General features: G+C 46.3%; 1 protein-coding gene across 8 annotated transcripts in view; it reads left to right on the top strand.

Annotated features, from left to right (window-relative positions):
• Positions 1–27,340, top strand: part of LOC128406015 (far upstream element-binding protein 3-like) — a 332,867-nt gene that overhangs the window by 280,905 nt on the left and 24,622 nt on the right. For 7 of the 8 annotated variants that reach the window (XM_053373066.1, XM_053373069.1, XM_053373070.1 and 4 more), the window contains one exon: positions 18,886–18,957. The exons of the other annotated variant lie outside the window; for it this stretch is intronic. In XM_053373066.1, the coding sequence (XP_053229041.1) occupies positions 18,886–18,957 (72 nt within the window). The remainder of the gene's footprint in view (positions 1–18,885; positions 18,958–27,340) is intronic. 8 annotated transcript variants of the gene reach the window in all.

Here is a 27,340-nt window from a genome sequence, read left to right as displayed (position 1 = left end):
CTGGCTTTTGCCGTAATAAAACTTGGTAACTTGGTAACCAGTAGTTCTTTCATAAATTTCCACGAGAGGTTATCAGATGCTTTCTCAGTATCTACTAGCATAATCACAGCAGGTTTGTCTATTTTGAGATCCAAATATTCCAACACTTTAATAACATGTCTAATATTTTCCTGCATTTTGCACCCTTGTAGAAATCCAGTTTGGCTTCTGTGTATCAGTTCTTGTAGAGTTATTTTGAGCCTGGAGGCTAGGACATCTGCGAAGATTTTGTAGTCATTATTTAAAAGCACAATTGGCCTGTAGTTGGCTTTGTTTGTTAGGTCAGCTCCTTGCTTTGGAATAAGCATGATGTAACTTTCCTTCCACGAGTTTGGGAGGGATCTGTTCATCAGTATATCATTCATTAGATCTTTTAGGGGGAGAAATTGAATTTATTCCATTTTTTTGTAATATATTGCTGGGAGCCCATCTGGACCAGGGGTTTTCCCTGTTTTGGATCTTTGTATTGCTTGTTGAACCTCTAAAGGCGTAATTGGTGAGTTCAATAAAGTAATTTTATCCTCTGGGATCTACGGTAATTTGTTTTCCTCTAGGTAGTTTTTCATTTTGTCTATTCCTTCTGACCCTTCTTGGTATAGTTCTTTATAATATTTGATAAAGTTATTAGTTATTATTTATTTCATTTTGGTCATCAATCCATTGATCTTCTATTTTGATTTTATTAATTATCCTTTCCTCTCTCTTTCTTTAATTGCCAGGCCAGAAGTTTTCCAGGCTTAGTCCCAAATTCAAACTGTTTTAGGTTCAACCATTTAATTTTCCATTCCAGCTCTTCATTTATCAACATTGAGAATGACATTTGAAGAATTTTGATGTTTTGCTTAATGTTTTCATTATCTGGATGTTTGCATAATTCTCTTTCCTTTTGCTTTAGTGCTTCCCATATTTCAATGTTTTTCCTTTCTTTCATTTTTCTTTCATATGCATTTTCTTGAATAAAGAAACCCCTAAGCGGGTGGCGCTGTGGGTTAAACCACAAAGCCTAGGACTTGCCGATCAGAAGGTCGGCGGTTCGAATCCCCACGATGGGGTGAGCTCCCGTTGCTCGGTCCCTGCTCCTGCCAACCTAGCAGTTCGAAAGCACATCAAAGTGCAAGTAGATGAATAGGTACCGCTCCGGCGGGAAGGTAAACAGCGTTTCCGTGTGCTGCTCTGGTTCACCATGCTGGCCACATGACTCGGAAGCTGTACGCAGGCTCCCTTGGCCAATAAAGCGAGATGAGCGCCACAACCCCAGAGTCGGTCACAACTGGACCTAATGGTCAGGGGTCCCTTTACCTTTACCTAAGCTTTACTTGACTCCCAGACAGTTTTCATATCTGTTCCTCGATTTGAATTCAATTCAAAATATTATTTTAGTGTTTGTTGGGCTTTTTGTAAGATCTTTTCATCTTTTAATAGATTTTCGTTCATACGCTACCTCTTTTAACTATATTTCCACCAGGTTGTGGTCTGAAATTGTGCTGGGGTGAATTTCAGCTTTTTGGAATTCACTCAACATGTCCTTTGTGATCCATATTTCGTTGAGTCTTCCCACTGAATTATTGGGATCAGAAAAGTGGGTAAATTATTTTCCCGTTGGGTGATTAAACTGTTGGGATAATGCTCCGGGCTATCTGCAGCCCCCCCCCCCCGGATCTGTGAGCGTCCTCTGGTGAGCATAGCTCTGGAAAAGGCATCCCCGTCTTCTCCAGGGTGCTCCAGCGACATAAACTCTAATGGTTATGGGGTTGCTCGTGCGTAAGTTGCCGCCACTCCTGGGTAGGTGGCCTGGTTAAACCTTTCCTGGCTGGACAGCCCCTCACTTCGTGGCTGCTCAGTCGCTGGCAGAATCCGACAGTGGGCGTTTCTTCAACCTTTTCCAACATAAAAGTTGTTTGACGCCCAGTCTCCTCCTAGCCTCCCTGCACGGAAGCCTTCTGCGCAGGGTGGGCGTGGGTAGCGGAGGACCTGTGCTCTCTCCGCTGGTGTCCAGTGAAGAGTCTCGGGGCCTGCTCTCCGCTTCCCCCATTGGCCCCCCTCCATCCCTGGTGTCGTGCTGAATTTCTTCCCCAACAGGAGACCTGCCTCTCTCCCTACTTGGCCCCTCTCCAGCATCATTGTGGAGCCTCTCCTCCTCCTCTCGTTCCGATGGCAGTTCCCTGACATCCATCTCCCCCCCAGAACCCCCTCCACCCCCGGCCCCACCTCTGGATCCAACTTCGTCCCGGTCCTCGACAGACGATGCGGGAAATCCTCGGAAGGAGCTGTCGCTATCCTCAGAGGATTCAAAACCCGCTTCCCACCCTCTCTGATCTCTCCTCGCGGGGTGGGCCTCCCAGTTTGAATCCTCCCTCTCCGACGCTTCTCCTCCCTCCTCTTTGGAGTCAGGAAAACCCTCGAACTCCTCCTCGTCGTCGGTGGTGCCAAATTGCTCCTCCCAGAATCTCGCTGGTGGTTTTGGTTTGCGTGGGAACCGACTGTGGAACTCTTCCACTAGATACCCGTCATTGATTGCCTCCGCGGGAACCCACGTGTCTTCAGACCGGGGTTCCCCCTCCCAAGCGACCAAGTACTCTACTCTGCGCCCCCGCCACCTGGAATCGAGTATTTCCGTGGCTTGGTTGTGGTGTTCTTTCTCCTCTACTTGCGGGTGTGTGGTGGCTTCCCCCTCCCGTCCCGGGAATTCCCGCCCCTCCCTGTATGGAGAGAGTAGGGACCTATGGAACACCGGGTGTAACTTCATGCTGTCCGGCAGCTTGAGCCTATATGCCACAGGGTTCACCTGCTGTGTTACCTCAAAAGGTCCCAGTCGCCTCGGCTGCAACTTCTTGCACCCTCCCTTAAAGGGTAACCCTCGGGTTGACAACCACACCCGGTCCCCCACCCGTATGGTCTCCCCTTCCCGACGGTGCTTGTCTGCCTGCCTCTTGTAAATTTCTTTGGCCCTCTCCAAATTCATCTGGAGTTGCTGGTGCAAGGCCTCCATTTCTTCCACAAACTGCTCTGCTGCAGGTACGCTCCACCCTTCCTCCCCTCTCCCCGGGAAGGCCTGGGGTGACACCCATAATTGGCCATGAACGGGCTCATTCCCGTGGACACGTGTTCAGCGTTGTTGTATGCAAATTCAGCCAGCGCTAGTTTCTCTACCCAATCGTTCTGTCTCTCGCTGACGTAGCAGCGTAGGTATTGCTGGAGTATACTGTTCGCTCGTTCCGCTTGTCCGTTGGTTTCCGGGTGTCTCACCGTCGAGAACCCCACCTCGACCTGCAGCAAGCTCATGAGCTTCCTCCAGAACCTTGAAGTAAATTGTTTCCCGCGATCTGAGATGACCCTCGAGGGAGCCCCATGCAACCTGAATATGTGATCTACAAACAATCTGGCCGTTTCCTCTGCCATCACCGCATGCGAGCAAGCTATAAAATGGCACATTTTTGTCAGTAGGTCGACTACTACCATGACTGCTGTCTTCCCTCTTGATTTGGGCAAATCAGTCATAAAATCTATGGAGACCACCTCCCAGGGTCTTCCCGGTGTAGGTAAGGGTTCCAGTAGCCCTGCAGGTGCCGCCCTCTCCCCCTTTGCCCTCTGGCAGCGGTCGCACCCCCGTACGTACTCCCATACATCTTCCCTCACCCTTGGCCACCAGAACTGCCTGGTGACAAGCAGCATGGTCTTGTGCTGACCAAAGTGCCCTGCTGTTGGGTTGTCGTGGAGTTGTTTGAGTACCCTTCCCCTCAATGTCTCCCCCGGTACGTACAGCGCTCCCTTATAGTACAGTACTCCTTCCTTTTCCTCAAATTCTCCCTGGTTTTCCCTTCCTTCCCGTAGTGCCCTGATTTTAGTTTGGGCGAACTCGTCGTCCCTGGTGAGACCGGCCAGTTCCCGTTTCCCAACCAACACTCCCCCACACACCCATCTGTCCTCGGGGAACACGTGTCGGGCTTCCGGCGGTCCCTCTCCTTCCATGTACTCTGGCTTCCGGGAGAGAGCATCGGCTCTAACATTCTCCGCTCCCGGCACATACCAGATCTCGAAGGAAAACTTGGAGAACTCTTGTGCCCATCGAATCTGTCTCTGGTTGAGTACTCGCGCAGTCCTCCAGTACTCCAAGTTCTTGTGATCCGTGCAAACCTGGATCTTGTGCCACGCCCCTATCAACAGATGTCTCCACCGGCGAAACGCAGCATAGATAGCTAGCAGTTCGCGGTCATACACTGTGTAGTTCTGCTCTGACTTGTTCAGCTTCCTCGAGAAAAAGGCGCACGGCCTCCACTCCTGCTGGGTTCCGGGCTGCAAAAGTACGGCTCCTATGGCCCTGTCTGACGCGTCGGTCTCTAGCCTCATGGGCTTCTCCAGATCCATGTGCAGGAGTTGCTCTTCCGACGCGAATGCTTTCTTCAGGCTTTCAAAGGATCGCTGGGCCCCTTCCGTCCAGACGAACTTCTTTTTGCTGCTGAGACAGTCTGTGATGGGTGCTGTCAAATGAGCGAAGTTCTTGATGAACTTCCTGTAAAAGTTGCTGAACCCTAGGAACCTCTGCACGTCCTTCCGGGTCTTGGGGGCCTTCCATTCCAGTACCGCCTGCACCTTGCTGGGGTCCATAGCTACACCCTTGTCTGACAACTTGTACCCCAGAAACTCGACCTCCCTTGTGTGAAATTGGCATTTTTCCAGCTTGACCCACAACTGGTGCCTCTGCAGTCTCTTTAGCACTTCCCTGACGTCCTTGACATGTTGCTTCTCATTGTCACAATAAATTAAGACGTCGTCCAAGAAGGCTACGCAGTTTTTGTACAGCAGGGACCCCAACACGTGGTGCATGAAAGCTTGAAAGCAGGCGGAGCCGGACTGTAATCCGAATGGCATAACTAAGTATTCGAAGGCTCCCAGGGGGGTGAACATGGTGGTTTTCCATTCGTCCCCCTCCCTCATCCTGATCAAATTGTATGCCCCCCTGAGGTCCAGCTTGGTAAAAATTTTCCCCTGCCTCAGCCGTGTTAAAATGTCGTCAATCCTGGGCATTGGGAAGGTCACGGGTTCTGACACCAGGTTGACGCCCCGGTAGTCCACAACGAGCCTGGGCTGATTTGTATCCTTTTTGTCCACAAAGAACACCGGACTGCCCCCCACCGCCTTTGATTCTCTTATGAAACCTCTTGTCAAGTTCTTGTCGATAAATTCAAGCAACTCCTGCATCTCCCTGTCCGACATGGCATACAGTTTACCCACTGGCAGCTGAGCCCCTGGGAGTAGGTTGATTTGGCAGTCAAAGGTCCTATGGGGGGGTAGCCTATCCGCCTCCTTCTCGCTGAAGACCTCCTGCAGGTCAGCATATTGGGGTGGCACCTTCCCTTTTGGCTCCACCGCCATTCCCGCTACCCTGGCCACTGTCATCCTTGGGGTTTCCCCCCCATGCAATGTTCCAAGCAGTAAGCTCACCCAAAGGTGACTGTCCGCTGATGCCATGCCACTACTGGATCATGCAGTGACAGCCAGCTCATTCCCAGTATTATTGGGGGTCCTGCCAGTGTGGCTACGTGAAAGGCAATGGTCTCCGTGTGCCAGGAAACCCTCATTCTCATTGGCGGGGTCTGGTGCGTCACTTCCCCTCCCAGAAGTTCTCTGCCATCTATGGTGGTCACTTGCAAGGGGAAATCCAGGGGCAGCAGGTGGAGTTGGTGTGCCAGAGCGAAGTCCTTGCTAAAGAAATTGCAGGAGCTGCCTGAATCCAGCAGCGCCTTAACCTTGACTGGGTGCCCATTCGGGAGTTCTAGCACCACTTCTATGGCTATTGCTGCCTTGGGGGGGGTCTGGCTGGGGCACGTCTATTAGTTGCTGGCCTGGCTGCTGTGCCCGCTGATCGGCAGCCAAGTGTTGGCGTTTCCCTGCCCCTGCCCATTTTCCTCCTCCTCCCCCTCACCAGCGGCTCCCACCATTCCTTGCCAGGCCTTTCTTTGAGGGCAGACCCTGGCAAAATGTCCTGGCCGTTGGCAGAGGTAACACTTCTTGGTGGTTTTCCAATCCTTTCCCTCCTTTTTGCGACCTTCAAGGGTGTTTGAAACCTCGCGCACGCTCCATCTATCTCCATTGGTTCAGCCGCCTGGGGAGACTGCCTCGGTATTTCAGGAATGCGGTAGTCATGGCAACGTTCCCCTCTCCCTCCGCTCTTCTCCTCCGCCCGCGCTTCCTGGCGTAATCCAATCGCAAGCACAGCCTTGGTCAGCTGGTCCATCGACTGTGGGCAGGGCGTCACCGTTGGGGACAACCCCTCCTCAAACAACATTTGAATGGGCGCCGAGTCTAGATCCCACCCGAGCCGGTGGATCAACATCGCAAAACGCGACCAGTACTCTCTAACTGATTGGCTCCCCTGCTTGCACCCCATCAGTTCCCGGCGAGTCACATTTTGCTCCAATTGGCTGGAGTACATTGCATCCATCGCGCCAAAAAATTTCCTAAGGTCCTTCAAGGCAGTGTTTTGCGTCGCCATTAGGGGCCTGACCCATTCCCGGGCGCCATCCTGTAGATGCCCAATGACATATGCGACCCTCTCCCCATCATCAGCAAAGTCACTATGCTGCAGTTCCAAAGCGTACTCTATTTCCGTCCGGAACGCGTTAGTCTTGGGGCTTCCCCCCAAACTTATGTACCAGTCCCGGTACCTTCCTTGCGACGGGGGTGGTTCTGACCTGTCCATCCTGCGCCCGCCTTTCTTCTAGCCGCGCCGTCAGCAGAGCTACATGCTGTTCCAAATCTCAGTTCCTCTCCACCAGATTTTGCACTCCAGCTGCCTGCTCCGTGGCGCCTGCTCCCCCGGTTTGACTCATGGTGCTGCCTGCCTGTCGCTGCGCACAAGCAACTTCAGGGACTGTCGGATTGCTCTAATGGTTACGGGGTTGCTCGTGCGTAAGTTGCCGCCACTCCTGGGTAGGTGGCCTGGTTAAACCTTTCCTGGCTGGACAGCCCCTCACTTCGTGGCTGCTCAGTCGCTGGCAGAATCCGACAGTGGGCGTTTCTTCAACCTTTTCCAACATAAAAGTTGTTTGACGCCCAGTCACCTCCTAGCCTCCCTGCGCGGAAGCCTTCTGCGCAGGGTGGGCGTGGGTAGCGGAGGACCTGTGCTCTCTCCGCTGGTGTCCAGTGAAGAGTCTCGGAGCCTGCTCTCCGCTTCCCCCATTGGCCCCCCTCCATCCCTGGTGTTGCGCTGAATTTCTTCCCCAACAGGAGACCTGCCTCTCTCCCTACTTGGGCCCTCTCCAGCATCGTCGTGGAGCCTCTCCTCCTCCTCTCGTTCCGATGGCAGTTCCCTGACATAAACCAACTTGATTTATGCACACTAAGCCTTCTCTCCTGTCACAGCAAAAGAAAGAAGCATTGTAGTTCTAAACTACAGTGGTACCTCAGGTTAAGAACTTAATTCGTTCTGGAGGTCCGTTCTTAACCTGAAACTGTTCTTAACCTGAAGCACCACTTTAGCTAATGGGGCCTCCCACTGCCACCACGCCGCTGCCACACGATTTCTGTTCTCATCCTGAAGCAAAGTTCTTAACCCGAGGTACTATTTCTGGGTTAGCGGAGTCTGTAACCTGAAGCATCTGTAACCTGAAGCGTCTGTAACCCGAGGTACCACTGTACTATTTATTTACACTGTATTACACAGACAAGGAATCATGGTGCTCTCTCTCATGCAGCTCTGAGAGAGAACAGGCAGGCAAAAGTGAAAGTACAGTTTCACAGTCTTACAACGGAAGAGTGATAAGACAGACTTCCTTTCTCAGGCTTTACTCAGACAGGCTTGGTAATTATACCAATCATAAAAAACAGCATTGGGAAGCATGAAATCCTAACATAAACCTTCAAGTGTCATTCAAACCCATTAAATCTATCAATTGGATGAACGTATTTGGTAGCTTATTTTGTTTGCTGTCTTTTTTATTCTTTGTTCTGACTAAGTAAGGGTGAGTGACTCCATTGAAGTCACCTAAAAAAAAATTTTCCCCCCTAAAAGTCCACCATAAACAAAAATTGGTTGTAGCTCGTTGTGTGGAGTGAGACAAACCATGAGCTCAGGCTGGTATGTAACTCTTAAGCCAATCCATAGCTCAGGTCCGGGTAATGTGGCAGCAAGGTGACAGGAGAGAAGCAAAGCAGCTACCATTTCTACTAGGAATGCTAGCACATTCATGCTTGGCCATGGTTAACTGAACCAGGCCCCAATGTGATAATAGACACTAGCTCAGATTGGAGGGAGATTGTGTTGGATGGTTTGTGATGATAGGTAAAAGTGTGTCTCCACAATCAGAGGCAGTTTGTCACTGGAAACCAGTTGCTGGGGATAAATGGGACAGCCACTCTCTCCTTTGTGCCCAGACTGTAAACTTCCAGCTGTCTGTTGCCAGAAGCAGAATTATGGTTTAAGAACTGTGGTGGGCATTATGGGAAATGAGGCAGCAAAATTCTGGATTGAGCTGCTTCAACATTGCAAATGTGGTCATTGTTTGCCTTAACTCTTCAATGCTTTCCCACATAAAAATATGGCCTAACTAGTCATTTTAAAATTAACTGCTCATGGATAAAGTACTTCTTCCAAGCATATAATTGTCATGTTTCTGCTCCATATTGATCCAGAGCAGAGCTCAACTTATGTTAGCAGAGTAAAAACTTAAACACAATGCAGGGTTCCCAAAAAAATGACTCAGAGGGAATCCGCTTCATCCAGCAGAGCTTTTCACTACTGAAGGCAGCTGAGCATAAGAGTTACAAATCCATAAACTCAGGATTGGCATAGTCCATAAGAAATCCAGTTGCAGCAGACTTACACTTACAATAAGACTAAAACCTTAACACTTAAACATACTACGTACAGAACACCACACCAGAAGGAGAGACAGAAAGTGAAACCCAGACTCCTTCTGACCTTACTATTATAGTCAGCATGACCTTGCATGAAAGAGGTAACAAAACCAGTTCGTGTTTTTGTTTGATAACATATTTTTGATTTTTCAAAAATAACAAAAAGAAAAAGAAAAAAATCATAACCAAATTAAACCATAATTTTTGGGTTGACTTCACTCCCCCTCTTGGTTCCATTATAATATACTTGTTCATGCACGTCCATAAAATCTTATATACTTAACAATCCCATTTCAAAACCTTCTTCATCTTATTACAAGTGACTTTTAAAAGTTATACTAATGTAAAAATCTATACACAAAGCTTAAAAAATATGCATTAAACAGTTGCCCTTTTTTGTAATAATTTGTCCTGCATAGTTCAGCAACTTATTTTGCCAATCTTCTTTATCTTCTTTGGCCAAGGCTTCTTCCTTCCATAGGGGCTGGCTGGTCTTGGCCTGGCATCCAGTCTCGCATATCGGAACAAAGTCTTTTGCTCAAACAATCCATCAAGTCCTGTACATTTCAAGATCATAACTTCAATTTTTTTAACAACAATCATTTCCCACAATTTCTTCAAATCTTTATATGTCTTTTCCCAGGCCTTTTTGATAATTTTACATTGCCACCACATAAAGTAGCCTCTTAAACCTTTTGCCCTCCCTTCTTGTTTCTTCTCTAGCACAGTCAAAGCCTCCCTAATCATTTCACACAAGGTACCATCTTTATCAGTCGGGTCCTCCCATATCATATCACATTAAATTCCATTTTTGTCTTTGACTATTCTCACTTTCCCTCGTATGTTCTTCAGACCTCGTTTGTCTACCCGTCCCACCTTGGTGGTTTGTGCATTCACTTCTTTTAATTGTCTTGCAGCCTCTGAAAGTACATTAGTATTTTTTAAAAAAGTAGAGGCTGTTTTGTTAACATCTTCCTTTATCTGCTCACATTCTCTTTTAATATCTAAAAGCAAATCAAACCACTTGTGTTTTAAATTCTCTTGCCTTGCGTCCTGACTAGTTGGTTTTAGCATTGAACTTTTTCCTTTTGCCATTTCCGGTTTAGAGTGTGTGTGGGGGGTCAATTCTCTCCCCTTTTCCCAGCACAGAACCAGTTTGAACTGGCTGTTCAGCTTCTCTGAAGGAATAACCCAAACATCAGGAACCTTCTGCTTGTTTCCAGGCAGAATAGAAGCTTACTTGACAGCTAGAAACTTTCAGCTTGCACTAGCTTGTATAACACAGAGAAGCTTCCAGAACCTTATTGAATTAAATAGAATAGTAAAGATCTCTACACCTTAAACCAAGAGTTTCTGTACCAAAAAAAAATGCAAACCTGACAATAATATCTGGAGTTCTTTGCCACACCATGCCCCAGTAGCACTACTCCAAACCATGGCTAAGTGTCCAACTTGGATGGCTTTAAATTAAACAAATTCATGGTGCACGAGGCTGTAAAACAAATTAAGACAAATTTAACATTTTTTCCAAATCTGACTGACTTCCCACATGCTTTCCTGGATGTGTCAATGGTTCTCAATAGTGCTGCATCATATTTCCCACTTATTTCTAGTTTATCTTCAAACATTACACATACCTTACATCACCATACAATATATTAGCTTTTCAACTTAATTTGTTTTCAAACAACTATCCATCAATCAATTCCTGCATGTATATTAAGTTAACATTTCCAACTTCAACAAGTGAGGTTAATTAATCAGATTGTCAATCCGTGCTAAATCATTAATTAATATTAATTAACATGAAATAAACTTCTCCTTCCATCTGTGTGTGTCGAGACATAACAATCTTCTTGCTGCTCAGCTCCTTTGTCCCATGCCCCATGTAATCTGTAGTCTTCTTTTTTTAAGATAGGAACTCCAAGGTTGACTGTAATGGGTATGAGTTACTCGTGCGTAAACTGCCGCCTCTCTAGGCTAAATTGCCTTGTTAAACCGTTCTGACTGCACAGCCCATCTCCGCGCAGCTGCCTCAGTCGCTAGCAGAATCTGTCAGTGGGCGTTTCTTAAACCTCTTCCAGCATAAAAGCTGTTTGACTCCCAGTCTCCTCCTCCTCTCACTGCGCGGGAGTCTTCTGCGCAGGGAGGGCGTGGATAGTGGAGGACCTGTGCTCTCCTCACTGATGTCCAGTGAAGAGTCCTGGAGCTCTCTCTCTGCTTCCCCCATCTGCCCCCCTTTATCCCTGGTGTTGCGCTGATTTGCTTCCCCCTCTACTGAGCTGCTTCTCCCCCTGGTGCTGGGTCCTTCGCCAGCATCATCTGGGAGCCTCCCCTTCGCCTCTCGCTCTGATGTCAGTTCCCTGACATCCACCTCCCCTCCAGGAACCCCTCCACCCCCGGCCCGACCTGTGGAACCAATTTCATCCCCTTCTTCGGCCGAAGAGGCAGGGAACCCCCGGAAGGAACTGTCACCATCCTCAGTGGATTCGAAACCCGCTTCCCACCCGCTCTGATTCCTGCCAACGGAGTGGCCCTCCCAGTCCGATTCTTCTTCCTCCAAAGCCTCTCCTCCCTCCCCCTCGGAGTCAGAAAACCCCTCAAAACCCTCTTCGTCGTCTGTGGTACCAAATTGCTCCTCCCAGAATCTCTCTAGGGGTTTGGGCTTGTCCGGGAACTGGCGGTGGAATACCTCCACCAGATACCTGTCATCGATAGCTTCCGCGGGAACCCACGTGTTTTCTGACCCGGGTTCCCCTTCCCAAGCCACCAAGTACTCCACCTGGCGCCCTCGCCACCTTGAATCGAGTATTTCCGTGGCCAAGTGATGGTGTTCCCTTTCTTCTACCTGCGGGTGTGTGGTGACTCCTCCCTCTCGCCCCGGGAATTCCCGCCCCTCTCTGTGTGGTGAGAGTAGGGACCTGTGGAACACCGGGTGTATTTTCATGCTGTCGGGAAACTTGAGCTTAAATGCCATGGGATTTACCTGCTGTGTTACCTCAAATGGCCCCAGCTGTCTGGGCTGCAACTTCTTGCACCCCCCTTTGAAGGGTAACCCTTGGGTGGACAACCACACCCGGTCCCCCACCCATATGGTCTCCCCTTCCCTGCGGTGCTTGTCTGCCTGCCTCTTGTAAATTTCCTTGGCCCGCTCCAAGTTCATCTTAAGTTGCTGGTGCAGGGCCTCCATTTCTTCCACAAACTGCTCCGCCGCGGGTACGCTCCAGTTTTCCTCCCCCGGGAAGGCCCTGGGATGACACCCATGATTGGCCATGAATGGGCTCATTCCCGTGGACACGTGTTCAGCGTTATTGTACGCAAATTCAGCCAGCGCTAGTTTCTCTACCCAATCATTCTGCCTCTCGCTGACGTAGCAGCGTAGGTATTGCTGGAGTATACTGTTCGCACTTTCCGCTTGCCCGTTGGTCTCTGGGTGCCTCGCCGTCGAGAAGCCCACCTCGACTTGCAGCAAGCTCATGAGCTTCCTCCAGAACCAGGAAGTAAATTGTTTCCCGCGGTCGGAGATAACCCTCAAGGGGGTGCCATGCAACCTGAAAATGTGCTCCACAAACAACCGGGCTGTCTCTTCCGCTGTCACCGCATGTGAGCAAGCTATAAAATGGCACATTTTCGTCAGTAAGTCGACCACTACCATGACCGCTGTCTTTCCTCGGGACTTGGGCAAATCGGTCATAAAATCAATGGACACCACCTCCCAGGGTTTTCCCGGTGTGGGTAAGGGTTCCAGTAATCCTGCGGGGGCAGCCCGCTCCCCCTTTGCCCTTTGGCAGCGGTCGCAGCCCCGTACATATTCCCGTACATCCTCCCTCACCCTGGGCCACCAGAACTGCCTGGTGACCAGCATCATGGTTTTGTGCTGTCCAAAGTGCCCAGCTGTGGGGTTGTCGTGAAGTTGTTTGAGTACCTTTCCCCTCAGGGTCTCCCCCGGTACATACAGCGCCCCTTTATAGTACAGCACCCCTTCCTTCTCCTCAAACCCTTCTTGGGCCCCTCTTCTGTTTCGGAGTTCCCGGATTTTAGTTTGTGCGAACACATCGCTTCTGGTAAGCCCGGCCAGTTCTCGTTTCCCCACCAAGGTTCCCCCACACCCCCATCGGTCCTCGGGGATCACGTGTCGTGTCTCCGGCGGCCCCTCTCCTTCCAAGTACTCTGGCTTCCGGGAGAGAGCGTCTGCTCTTACGTTTTCCTCTCCTGGCACATACCGGATTTCGAAAGAAAACTTGGAGAACTCCTGTGCCCATCGAATCTGTCTCTGGTTGAGTACTCGTTCAGTCCTCCAGTACTCTAAGTTCTTGTGATCTGTGCAAACCTGGATTTGGTGTTGCGCTCCTATCAGTAGATGACGCCAATGACAAAAGGCCGCGTAGATCGCAAGTAGTTCTCGGTCATACACGGTATAGTTTTGCTCCGACTTGCTCAGCTTCCTCGAGAAAAAGGCACACAGTTTCCATTTCTGCTTGTTCCTCCCTGGCTGCAAGAGGACCGCCCCGATGGCCCTGTCGGACGCGTCGGTCTCTAGCCTCATGGGTTTCTCCAAATCTACGTGCAGGAGTTGCTCTTCCGACGCGAACGCCTTCTTCAGTTTTTCAAAGGATTGCTGGGCTTCCTCTGTCCACACGAACTTCCTTTTGCTACTGTGACAATCCGTGATGGGTGCTGTCAAGTGGGCGAAGTTCTTGATGAACTTCCTGTAGAAGTTGCTGAACCCTAGGAACCTTTGCACGTCCTTCCGTGTTTTGGGAGCCTTCCACTCCAACACTGCTTGCACCTTGCTTGGGTCCATCGCTAGGCCTTTGTCAGATAACTTGTAGCCCAGAAACTCGACTTCTCTGGCGTGAAACTGACATTTTTCTAGCTTGACCCACAACTGGTGCTTCTGCAATCGTTGTAACACTTCCCTGATGTCTCTGACATGTTGCTCCTCGTTGTCCGAATAAATTAAGACGTCGTCCAAGAAGGCTACGCAATTCTTGTAAAGCAGAGATCCCAACACGTGGTGCATGAAAGCTTGAAAACAGGCGGAGCCTGACTGTAATCCAAAAGGCATAACTAAGTACTCAAATGCCCCTAGGGGTGTGAACATTGTGGTCTTCCATTCATCCCCCTCCCTCATCCTGATCAAGTTGTATGTTCCCCTGAGGTCCAGATTGGTAAAAAAATTTCCTTTCCTCACTCTCGTCAAAATGTCGTCGATCCTGGGCATTGGGAAGGTCACGGGCTCCAACACCAAATAGACGGCCCTATAGTCCACAACGAGCCTGGGTTTGTGTCTTTTTTGCCCACAAAGAACACCGGACTGCCTCCCACTGCCTTTGATTCTCTTATGAAGCCTCTTTTCAGGTTCTTGTCAATGAACTCCCGCAACTCCTTCATCTCCCTGTCCGACATGACATACAGCTTACCCACCGGCAGCTGCGCCCCCAGGAGCAAGTTGATTTGACAGTCAAAGGGCCTATGGGGTGGTAGTCTATCTGCCTCCTTCTCGCTGAAGACCTCCCGCAGATCAGCATATTGCGGCGGCACCTCCCCCTTCCGCTCCACCACCATCCCAGCCACCCTGGCTACGCTCATCCTTGGGGTTTCCCCTCCTAGACAGTGTTCCAGGCAGTAGGCTGACCCAAAGGTGACTGTCCTCTGATGCCACACCACCACTGGATCATGTTGTGCTAGCCAGCTCATCCCTAATATTATTGGAGGCCCTGCTAGTGAGGCGACGTGAAAGGCGATGGTCTCCGAGTGCCTGGACACCCTCATTCTCATTGGTGGGGTCTGGTGTGTCACTTCCCCTCCTAGAAGCTCCCTGCCATCAATGGTGGTTACTTGCAAGGGGAAATCCAAAGGCAATAAGTGGAGCTGGTGCTCTAATGCAAAGTCTTTGCTGAAGAAATTACAGGAGCTACCTGAATCCAGCATCCCTTTCACCTTGACTGGGTGCCCATTCGGGAGTTCTAGCACCACTTTGATGGCTATAGCCGCCTTAGGGGGGTCTGGTTGGGGCACTTCTACTGGTTGCTGGCCTGGCTGCTGTGCCCACTAAGTGGCAGCCAAGCGTTCCCGTTTCCCTGTTCCTGTGCCTTTTCCACCTCCTCCTCACCCCCTGCGGCTCCCACCATTCCTTGCCAGGCCTTTCTTTGAGGGCAGGCCCTGGCAAAATGTCCTGGCCGCTGGCAAAGGAAACACTTCTTGGTGGTTTTCCAATCCTTTCCCTCCTTTTTGCGACCTTCGCTGGAACTTGAAACTTCCCGCGCGCGCACCCCATCTATTTCCATTAGCTCCGCCGGCGGGGAAGGCGGCCTTGGCATTTCAGGAATGCGGTAGTCATGGCAATGCTGCTCTCTCCCTTCCCGCCTCTCCTGGGCCCGCGCTTCCTGCCTTACGCCAATCGAAAGCACAGCCTTGGTCAGCTGATCCATGGACTGTGGACGGGGTGCGTGCGAAAGCTCATCCTTGACCGTTGGGGACAACCCCTCCTCAAATAACATTTGTATGGGTTCAGAGTCCAGCTGCCACCCGAGACGGTGAACTATCATTGCAAAGCGTGACCAGTAGTCTCTAACTGACTGGTTTCCCTGTTTACAGTTCATCAGTTCCCGTTTTGTCACACTTTGTTGTACATCACTGGAAAACATTGCGTCCATTGCCTGGAAAAATTTCCTCAGGTCCTGCATGGCGGCATTCTGCGTCGCCATAAGGGGCCTGATCCACTCTCTGGCCCCATCCTGCAGGTGACCCACAATGTAGGCAACCCTCGCCCCATCGTCTGCAAAATCATCGTGCTGCAGTTCCAACGCGTATTCTATTTCCGTTCGGAACGCACTATAGTCCTGGGGCCTCCCTCCAAATTTGTGCACCAGTCCCGGTACCTTCCTTGCTATGGGGGTGGGCCTGACCTGTGCATCTTGAGACCGCCTTTCGTCCAGCCGCGCTGTCAGAAGGGCCACATGCTGTTCCAATTCTCGGTTCCTCTCCACCAGAGATTGCCCTCCAGCTGCCCCTTCCGTGGCTTTCACTTCTCCTGTCTTGCTCATGATGCTGTCTGCCTGCTGCTGCGCACGAGCGACTTTCAGGGACTGACAGATTGCTGTAATGGGTATGAGTTACTCGTGCGTAAACTGCCGCCTCTCTAGGCTAAATTGCCTTGTTAAACCGTTCTGACTGCACAGCCCATTTCCGCGTGGCTGCCTCAGTCGCTAGCAGAATCTGTCAGTGGGCGTTTCTTAAACCTCTTCCAGCATAAAAGCTGTTTGACTCCCAGTCTCCTCCTCCTCTCACTGCGCGGGAGTCTTCTGCGCAGGGAGGGTGTGGATAGTGGAGGACCTGTGCTCTCCTCACTGATGTCCAGTGAAGAGTCCTGGAGCTCTCTCTCCGCTTCCCCCATCTGCCCCCCTTTATCCCTGGTGTTGCACTGATTTCCTTCCCCCTCTACCGAGCTGCTTCTCCCCCTGGTGCTGGGTCCTTCGCCAGCATCATCTGGGAGCCTCCCCTTCGCCTCTCGCTCTGATGTCAGTTCCCTGACATTGACCATCTCACTTGATATATTTTCCCACTAGCAACTTCAAAGCAAACAGCCCATAATGTCAGGGGGCTAACCGCCTTCTCCTAGATATTTCATAATCCTTATTGCAGCCTCTCCCCCGGATGCTAACCGCTCAAGTGGATGTGTCCCCCCAATGGAATTTCCAGTTCTTCTCTATGCAGACAAATCTGCTCCTTTCTGGCCAGTTTGCTTTTAATGTGGTGTAGTGGTTAAGAGCAGTAGTCTCGTAATCTGGGGAACCGGGTTCACGTCTCCGCTCCTCCACATGCAGCTGCTGGGTGATCTTGGGCCAGTCACACTTCTGTGAAGTCTCTCAGCCCCACTCACCTCACAGAGGGTTTGTTGTGGGGGAGGAAGGGAAAGGAGAATGTTAACTGCTTTGAGACTCCTTAAAGGGAGTGAAAGGCGGGATATCAAATTCAAACTCCTCTTCTTCTTCTTCTTCTTCTTCTTCTTCTTCTTCTTCTTCTTCTTCATCATAGAATATCCAGTGATCCAAAAGTCCAAATTTTAATTTGCTTCATTGGTAGTTCATTAATAGTTTTGTCCTCCGTAAGTCTCATCAGTCTAGGAAAGGAAAGGCATTTCTGTCTTAGCAAAACATCTTACGGCAGCCTTCGCTTCCTCCATTGTTCCAGCAGCGTCACATTACCCTGAACCGCCTCTCCCTCACAAGTTTCCAGTCTCTCTCTATCTTGTTTAAAAATCCTCACTTGTACTCTTATATTTCCATGGTCAAGGGGGGGGGCGGATTCTGAACCCTTACTTAATAAAAATAAGTTTTAAACTTTGTTATCATAAATGTTTACAAAAATAATAACAAAAGATGATCTAACCCCCCCCCCATCTTTAATCTAGTCTATGCAGGAATTGTCATTCAAGTCTCATACCTCATTTTTTTGTAGGGATAGCCAAATAGTTTGTAGCTTGTAGTTCACATCCAGTCCTGGGTGCTCCTTTAGATTTATTCCAATGGTCCCAATTGCAAAGGTGCTCGGCTGCTTGGCATGGCGGTCTTGGAGACAGCTTTAGTGATGGAGGACTTTGCACCCAGCACCTCACTCCCCCCTGCTTCCACGGCGGCAGGAACAAGCTCGGGATATGACCATGAGTATCCTTTCCCCTCAAGGGGAAATGGAAGGCAACTCTGCCTCAGGTTACCCCCTTCTCCTACGCCAGAATCTCTCCCACGAGTGAGAGAGGCACCACCATTGAAACAGGAAGCTGGTTGCTTATGTTCTTATACTGAGCTAGAAGGACCAATTTAGTATAAGGCAGCCTCTTGCATTCCTGGGGTACTTAGACACCACTTTTCCCAAAGGCTGAAAGAGGGTGACAAAAAAATAAGTATTGTAAACACAAAAGATAATTTTTTGTTGTAAACCCTTATTGTTTTGAAAGATGCACATTCAAACCTAGAGGCACCTGGTGACATCTCCAAAGTTAGGAGTGGGATAAGATTCCCAGTGGCACTTCTCCATGGCTAGGAAAACCAGAATAAAACAAATTAACCATGATGTTATGACTTTGCAAAGCTGCCTTTCAATTTCCATGATTGACTCAGTCCATGAAAATGTGGGTTTCCTTAGCAAAGAATGGTGGTTTATCTTGTTCCTTTTGGAGTACAATCCAATCCACACATAACATATGTCATGTTGCTGCATGTGTTTCCTGATACAAAGAGCACACATAACAGAGGGGGGGAAAACCCATTTCTGTAGCATCCTACAAATTTGGGCTTTCCATTTCCCCCAACCCCATAACAACAATGTTTTAAGATTGAAACTGAATCGTGCTCCAAAATTATATGCTTAGAAGAAGTAGCCAAGTGAAGGTGGTAAATGTCCTGTGTAAGTGTCAGGAGGTGTTTGGCGAATGGATGGTGGTCAATGAATTGAGGCTGAATTCTGATAAGACAGAAGGAATGTTTCTGGGGCACGGGGCAGGTAGGTGTGGGGGACTCCTTGGTCCTGAATGGGGTAAATGTGCCCCTAAAGGACCAGGTGCACAGCCTGTGAGTCATTTTGAACTCTCAGCAGTCCATGGAGGCACAAGTCAATTCTGTGTCCAGGGCAGCTGTCTACCAGCTCCATCTGGTACACTGGCTGAGACCCTACTTGCCTGTGCACTGTCTTGCCAGAGTGGTACATGCTGTAGTTATCTCCCGCTTGGACTACTGCAGTGCACTGTATGTGGGGCTTTTTTTGAAGATGACTCAGAAACTACAACTAATCCAGAATGCGGCAGCTAGAATGGTAACTGGGAGCGGCCGCCGAGACCACATAACACTGGTCCTGAAAGACCTACATTGGCTCCCAGTACGTTTCCAAGCACAATTCAAAGTGTTGGTGCTGACCTTTAAAGCCCTAAATAATAATCATCCCATCCATTCTATTTTTCCCTCTTTTTCTGTCCCACGGTGCCTTGCACAGATCAACAAAGCCAGCAACAGAACAACCAACCAGACTACAGCAAGGCATGGGAGGATTATTACAAGAAACAGAGTGAGTAAAAGTCTGTATGTGTGCATGTGCGTGTTGCATCAGTTAAATGTGTTGGGCTAGGATCTAGGAGAGGCCAGGGTTCAAATCTCCTCTCAGCCATAAAGCTCACTGGGTGACCTTTTAATTTATATATATATAACAATTATTCAATATCATCATTTAACATCCATTTTCTAGTTTTCCCCCTCCCTGTTGACTTCCCCCAACTTCCATTTCTGGTTTGTTACACCAAATGTTACATTCTGCTGTTTATACATAATGTTCTGTTATTACTGATTATATTTCTTGTTCTCTGTAAATAAAGTTGTAAATGTTTATTTAAATCCTGAGAACGATTGACAAATAGTAAATTTTGAAGTAGAAAACAATATACGGTGGATGAAACAAAGATCATTCGAGTTTGCAGATAAACCTGGAAACATGTTGGCATGGCAACTGAAGAAAAAACAGAAAGAGATGATAATCGACAGAATAATGGATGAAGGGAAACTCCTAGACAACCCTAAAGAGTTAAACAACAGTTTTGTGAGATACTTTAAAAAACTATTCAAGAGGGAGACGGAGACTGAAGATGAGATAAAAGAATATCCGAAAGGGAAACAACTACCAGCGATACCAAAAGGAAGAACTGAATCTTTAAATGCCCCAGTGTCTATGATGGAAATACACGAAGCCATAAGAAAAACAAAGAAAGGAAAATCCCCTGGTCCGGACAGAATTACGGCCCTTCACTATAAAAAATTAGAATAATAATAATAAATTTTTTAAAAAAATTATATCCCGCCCTCCCCAGCCGAAGCCGGGCTCCAAGCGGCTAACAACAGTAAAATAATATAGCATTCTAAAATCAATTCATTATAAAATCAGTTCAGATAAAATTAATGGCAACCATTGGGCTAGAGTTCTATGAGGATTGCCAAAGGCCTGGTGGAACAGCTCTGTCTTGCAGGCCCTGCAGAAAGATGTCAAATCCCGCAGGGCCCTAGTCTCTTGTGACAGAACGTTCCACCAGATTGGAGCCACAGCCGAAAAAGCCCTGGATCTGGTTGAGGCCAGCCTAACCTCCCTGTGGCCCGGGACCTCCAAGATTTTTTTGTTTGAAGACCGTAAGTTCCTCCGTGGGACATACCAGGAGAGGCGGTCCCATAGGTATGGGGGTCCTAGGCCATATAGGGCTTTAAAGGTTAAAACCAGCACCTTAAACCTGATCCTGTACTCCACCGGGAGCCAGGGCAGCTGGGATAGCACTGGGTGAATGTGACCCCATAAGGAGTCTTGCCGTGGCATTCTGCACCCGCTGGAGTTTCTGTGAGTTTTTGATCAGCTCCGGCCCATCTGGAGCTGATACAGGCTCGTTTTATCTTGAGCCCAAGCAGAGCGTAGTCTTGCAACGAAAGGATAAGCAGGTAATGTGCTACATGCTGAAGATTATTTACAAGCTATGCTGAGAGCATACAAACATGCATCCTGCCTCTGTGAGAGCAGAGAAGCAACTCTTCTCGACACAAAGAAACCGAGAGAACACTGAAAAACAGGAAACCAGTGTACGTCACATCCAGTCTCCCATTCCCATGGGAACCCAACAGTAACTCTGACTGTGGAATGCAAACAATGTCTTGTGACATGCAGCTGCTGCTCAGTGAGGGAAATAGAAACCAACAGTTTCTGGGTCAGTCTCAATGGGGGCAGCCCCACGTAGAGTGAGTTACAATAATCCAGTCTGGAGCTGACCGTCGCTAGGATCACAGTGGCTAGGTCAGGGCGAGAGAGGTAAGGAGCCAACTGCTTAGCTTGGCGGAGATGAAAAATGCCGCCTTTGTTATAGCTGCAATCTGCGCCTCCATGGAAAGGGAGGTGTCTAAGATTACACCCAAACTCTTAACGGACGGTGCTGGCACTAATTGCGCCCCCACAAGAGATGGGAGTTGCCCCCCCAAATCCCATATCGTCCAGACCCAGCCAAAGGACCACTGTCTTCGAAGGATTTATCTTCAACCGGCTCCCACGTAACCATCCAGCCACAGCTTCCAAACATCTGATCAGTGTGTCTGGGGCCGAGTCAGGATGGCCATCCATCAACAGATAGAGTTGGGTGTCGTCAGCATACTGATGGCAGCCCAGCCCAGCCCAAAACTCCGGACAAGCTGGGTGAGGGGGCCTATAAAGATGTTGAAAAGCATCGGGGAGAGTATCGCACCCTGCGGCACTCCACACACCAAGGAGTGGTGCGAGGACAGTTTTCCCCAAACGCTACCCTCTGTCCCCGACCAGAGAGAAATGTCACCCCTCCACGGTAGCAATCCCAAGCCTCATACTATCCTCCATTGATGGCATTGATGTTACTCTTTCCCAGCCTAGTTATTCTGCTTATAATAGCAACAACTCGATAAACTCTAATAGTCGAGTAGGACAAACCAGCTGATCATCAGCTACCTCTCTGATTATATGAAACTATTATATTATTTGTCAACCTTCTATTATAATATTAGACTAACCGGTTAATTAAATCGGAAAATAAACCACAAAACATTCCACAGCTAAACAGAACTACCATATAACATACATTCAGGGAAGAAAAACCACCTAAATAGCAGGAGAACAACAATCAAGCATCTAACAGTAAACAAGCAAAACTTAAATATAATCATGAAACAATGGACTATAAAGAACTAAAACAGATGGCAAAGGAAGGGGGGGAGAAAGAAAAAAGAAAAAAGTTTCTTGTAGCAGAGGAAGTTCTTGTAGCATCACATGCCATCTCGAGAAGATTCATTAGCACTACCGATGAAGACACTAATAAACAAGATAATGGAAGAAGGAAAAACACCAGATACTTGGCAACAAGCGCACATTGTAGTGATACCTAAACAAGGACAAAACAAAGAGAACATCAATAATTATCGACCGATTTCACTACTTAATATTGATTATAAAATCTACGCAGACATACTGGTTTTAAAAGACTACATTAATGAAGAGCAAGTGGGGTTTTTACCAGAGAGGAAAATCAGCAATAACATAAGAATAGTAATAAATGTAATAGAATATCTGGAGCTGAGACCGAATAAAAAAGTGGCCTTTATATTTATAGATGCTGAAAAAGCGTTCGACAATGTATCGTGGAAATTCATAGAAAAAGTTATAGAAAAAATGGGCATGGGAGAACAATTTATAAAAGGGTTAAAAGCGATATATAAGGGGCAAACAGCAAATTTAATAATTAATGGGGAAATGACCGAATATTTTGATATTGAAAAGGGGACTAGGCAGGGATGCCCTCTTTCCCCATTACTTTTCATATTAGTACTGGAAGTGCTAAATCAAGAGATAAAACTGGATCAGGATATAAAAGGAATAAATTTGGGTAACAGATCATACAAACTACGGGCATTTGTGGATGATTTGATATTAATGGTAGAGAATCCAAAGGAAAGTATTGCAAAACTATTGGGTAAAATGAGACTTTGGCAAGGTCTCGGGCTACAAGCTGAATAAAGAAAAAACAAAATTAATGGTAAAAAACATGAGTGATCAGGAGGAAAAGGAACTTGAGGACAAGACTGGGATACAAATAGCAAAGAAAGTAAAATACCTAGGAATACAAATGATGATGGAAAACATAAGCTTATTCGAAGTTAATTATAATAAAACCTGGAGAGAGGTGAAAAAAATATGGAAATTTGGTCAAGATTAAATTTATCTCTGTGGGGCAGAATATCAGCCATAAAAATGAGTATATTACCAAAATCATTGTTTCTTTTCCAAACGATACCAATAATAAGCAAAATGGACTGTTTCAACATATGGAGGAAAGACATAGTAAAATTCTTATGGCAAGGGAAAAAACCTCGTATCAAGTATAAATTATTAACTGAGAAAAAGAAAGAGGGGGCTTTGGTCTTCCTGATCTGAAGATTTATTATGAGGCAGCATGCCTCAACTGGTTAAAAGACTGGATAACATTGAAAAAGGCAGACATTCTAGACCTAGAAGGCTGGAATACGAGGTTTGGCTGGCATGCCTACTTAATTACAACAAAGTGGCATTGCGTAAGGATTCTTTAAATCATATAATTAGAAACTCATTATATAAGGTCTGGGACAGGTATCACAGATTATTAGAGCCTAAGATATCCTGGTGGGTATCCCCAGTGGAGACGATATCGGTAAAAAATAAGAATATGGATACAAATTGGTTAACCTACCAGCAACTGATAAAAATAGAACAGGGCCAATTAAAGATAAAACCATATGAATAAACCAAACAGTTCTGTAACAGTTGGATTCAATATCACCAAATAGTGCATATATTCAATCAAGATAAGAAGATTGGTTTTGGAGAAAAGAAGTCATTATTACAAAAGGAATTACTACAAATTAATAAAAAGACCCTATCTAGGATGTACGACCTACTTTTGGAATGGGAACTCAAGGATGAGATGGTAAAGGATGTTATGATAAAGGGGGCTCAGGACCTTGGACATAACATAATGTTAGAACAATGGGAACAGCTGTGGAAAATTGACATCAAATTCACAGCATGTTACACAATAAGGGAGAACTTAATGAAAATGATCTACCGCGGGTATCTAACCCCCGAGAAATTGGCAAAATTCTATCAGCAAAAAACCAATGCGTTCTGGAGATGCTACAGCGAAACAGGAACAATGTATCATATGTGGTGAGGGTGTAGCGTGATAAAAAACCTTTTGGAATAAAGTTCATGAAGAGATAATAAAGATTTTTTAAAAATCATTCAACAAGAAACCAGAAGCGTATCTTCTGGGATTAATAACAAATATGACATCCCCATAAATAAGAAAAGGATATTCTTATACGCATCCGCTGCCGCAAGAGTTCTTATAGCAAAGAACCGGAAGGGAGACAAAATACCCACAGTAATAGATTGGCAAATCAAACTTACTGAATTTCTTGAATTGGCCAAAATGATGGCAGCTATCAAGGTCAAACAAATCAAAATTTAATAAAAGAATGGAGTTGCATGAATGAATATATGAAAAAACACTGCTCTGGTACAGAAATATTGATATGTAAAGAACAAAGTTTGTAAGGGGGAAAGGTTACAAATGCAAGTAAAATCAGAATATTTGTCAAATACAATATAACAACACAACTGTAAAGATAAGCTATAGAATTAAGGTTAAGCAACGATGGAAGGAAGTCAGATTTTAACTCACAATTTGAGTTATGTTGAACCAATGGAGGTGAGGTGGGGGGATGCTTTGTGTTATTAACATGTACATATGTGTAAACCTTTCTTTCTGTTATTTTGTAGAGATGAAAACTTCAATAAAAATTAATTAAAATAAATAAATAAATCCTGCCAACGAGTCCATGTTTTTGTTGTTGTTTCTGCAAGTATGTTGTAAAGGGTTCCCATTCTTTTCCAAAGTCACTATTGTCCTTCTCACACAGTTTGTCCATTAACTTTGCCAGTTCTGCATAGTTCATCAATTTTTCTTGCCATTGTTCTGTAGATGGTGTTTCTCCAGTCTTCCAATTTTGTGCTATTATAATTCTTGCTGCCGTAGTAGCGTTCATGAATAATGTCCAATTTTTCTTTGGCATTTCTTGTCCTAGAATACCTAACAGAAAGGCTTCTGGTTTTTTCACAAAGGTTGTTTTGAACATTTTTTTCAATTCATTATATATCATTTCCCAATTTTTTAGTATAATCTTACAATCCCACCACATGTGATAAAATGTACCTTCTTCTTTAAATCTCCATCAGTTATTCTGTTCTGTTTTATACATTTTGGCCAGTTTTAATGGTGTAATGTACCACCTGTACATCATTTTCATATAATTCTCTTTCAACAATATACAATCCGTAAATTTCAAGTTCACTTTCCAAAGCCTTATTCAATCCTCAAATTGTATGTTATGACCTATGTCCTGTGCCCACTTGATCATTACTGCTTTAACTTCCTCATCTTTAGGTTCCCATTCCAACAGAATATTATACGCCTTCTTTAACAATTTAGAATTATCATCAATTATATCCTTTTGGAATTTGGAAACTGTGTAAGTGAATCCTCTCTTATTATCTTCGTCGAAGATTTCATTTAATTGCCTATAATGCAACCAACTCCGAAGGTGTTCCTTTGTCTCATCATAATCTTTCAATTTCCACTTTCCTTCTTGTTCTACTAATAAATCTCTATATGTCGGCCATATCCCTTTCATTGTTAACGTTTTAAGTGATAATGCTTCGATAGGTGACAACCACCACGGAGTTTTGGATTCCAGTAATTCTTTGTATTTTCCCCATACCCTTATCAGGGACTTTCTAATTATGTAATTGTGGAATCCTTTGTGTACTTTTACTTTTCCATACCACGGGTATGAATCTGTCAGGGAACTGCCATCAGCTCAGAGGCGAGAGGTGGAAGGGCAGTTGTGTTATAGGGAACCTCCGAAGATCTTGCAAAGCAGTTCCTCCTCCAGTGGGGAGGAGGTGCAGGGACCAGGAGATGCTAGGGAGAGCCTCAACACCGAGCCTGAGCAAAGCGGAGGGGAGGGAAGTACCCCTTTGCCAGCGCCCACTCTGCACAGTAGGTTTCGGTGCAGAGAGGGGAGGAGAAGGCTGGGGGTCATGCGGCTGTTATGCTGGGGGAGGTACAAGGACCGGCCACTCCCAGATTCTGCTAGCGACTGAGCCAGACATGAACTTGCGACACTCTTCACTGTAAATAGTTTGCACTAAGAATAAAGCTTGGAAAAGACAGGTCAGAGTCTTGCCTGTTTGCTCTCGAGCAACCACACCACCACCTGACAGAATGCCAATCAAATCTGTTATCGTGTCCTTCTAACTATTGCCTCCTCTTTTTCCAATTTAATCCAATCCCGAATCCAAGTAAGGCATGCTGCTTCATAGTAAATTTTAAAATCTGGAAGAGAAAAGCCAGCTCTCTCTTTTAAATCTGCAAGTATTTTATACTTTATTCTTGGCCTTTTCCCATTCCAGATAAATTTTGAAATATCTTGCTGCCATTTTTTGAAGCAAGCATTATTATTATTTTTATTTTTATTGGTATTGTCTGAAAAACGAACAGCATTTTTGGCAATACGTTCATTTTTATTGCAACAATTCGTCCTAAAAAACAGAGATTCATCCTATTCCCAAATTCCTTTTTATTTCATTCCATTTTTTTCATAATTGTCTTTATAAATATTAAGATTCTTTGTCATCAACCATATTCCTAAATATTTTACCTTTTTGTGGATTTCTATATAGATTCTGATAGTTCTTTCTTTTCTGATTCTTTAAAATTTTTAACAGTTTGGTTTGGTTTTTATTAAGTTTAAAACCTACCACTTGTCCAAACGTTTGAATTTTTTCTTTTACTCTCGGGAGAGAATTCTTTGGGTCTTCTACAGTAATAACCAAATCGTCCACGAAAGCTTTCAATTTATGTTCATTTTTCTTTATTCTTATTCCTGCTACTTCTTTATCCATTCTAATATTCCTTGCCACAACCTCCAGGACCAGAATGAACAAAAGCGGTGATAATGGACATCCTTGTCTAGTTCCTTTTTGTATTTCACATTGATTTGGTTAATAATCAACTTTGCATTCTGTTCTGAATAAATAGCTTGTATTCCCGTATTAAATTTTACTCCAAATTCCATTTCTTCAAGAACTTTTTTCATGAAGTCCCAAGAAACATTATCAAATGCTTTTTCTGCATCTATAAACATCAATGCTGCTTGTTTTTTCTCATTTTGCACTTCCAGGTTACGAACTTGGGGGTGGTTTATTGGGCATCCGCGGATGAGACTGCATCTTCCCTTACACCGGGAAGAATTTGGGAGGCTGATTACTCCCATCTCAGCCTCTAAATTGCCTCGTGGGAGCTGGAGAGATGGTATTGTCGGCCATCTTCCATGGCACCTCAAGAGGAAGAATTACATGTTCAATCCTGATTCTCTTTCCTTTGTTATTCAATCCATTCACGTTCCAACTTAGTACTTTAAGATTTGCCATTGTCATGTTTGTTTAAAGAATTTGTTTTTCCACCCACTGCTCCCTCCAAGTGTTCCAGTGCTTCCTTTTGCTGTTCCAGGGGGCTTTTCAGTTCTTTTGTCCCGTCTCTAAATTCAGGATCCCTGCCATGTTTTTCCAGAAACTAATGGACCTGACTCTCCGTCACCAGCCTGTATCTTTTCTTTCTATAGGTTCAGGAAATTCCCATTTGTATCTTATGTCAATTTTTCTAAGGGCTGTTCTCAAGATCTTGTACCTGTCTCCTAACTCTTAATTTAAAGGGAATTTCCCGGAAAATGTCCACTTTTTTACGCTCAACCTGCAGACCCTCTTCATAATTTTTTTGAAGAGGGTCTGCATCCTTAACTCTTTGTGA

Source organism: Podarcis raffonei, chromosome W (assembly GCF_027172205.1).
Source record: "Podarcis raffonei isolate rPodRaf1 chromosome W, rPodRaf1.pri, whole genome shotgun sequence".
NCBI classification, from domain to species: Eukaryota; Metazoa; Chordata; class Lepidosauria; order Squamata; family Lacertidae; genus Podarcis; species Podarcis raffonei.
The sequence above is the reverse complement of the archived record's forward strand: the minus strand, read 5'-3'. Positions and strand labels throughout refer to the sequence as shown.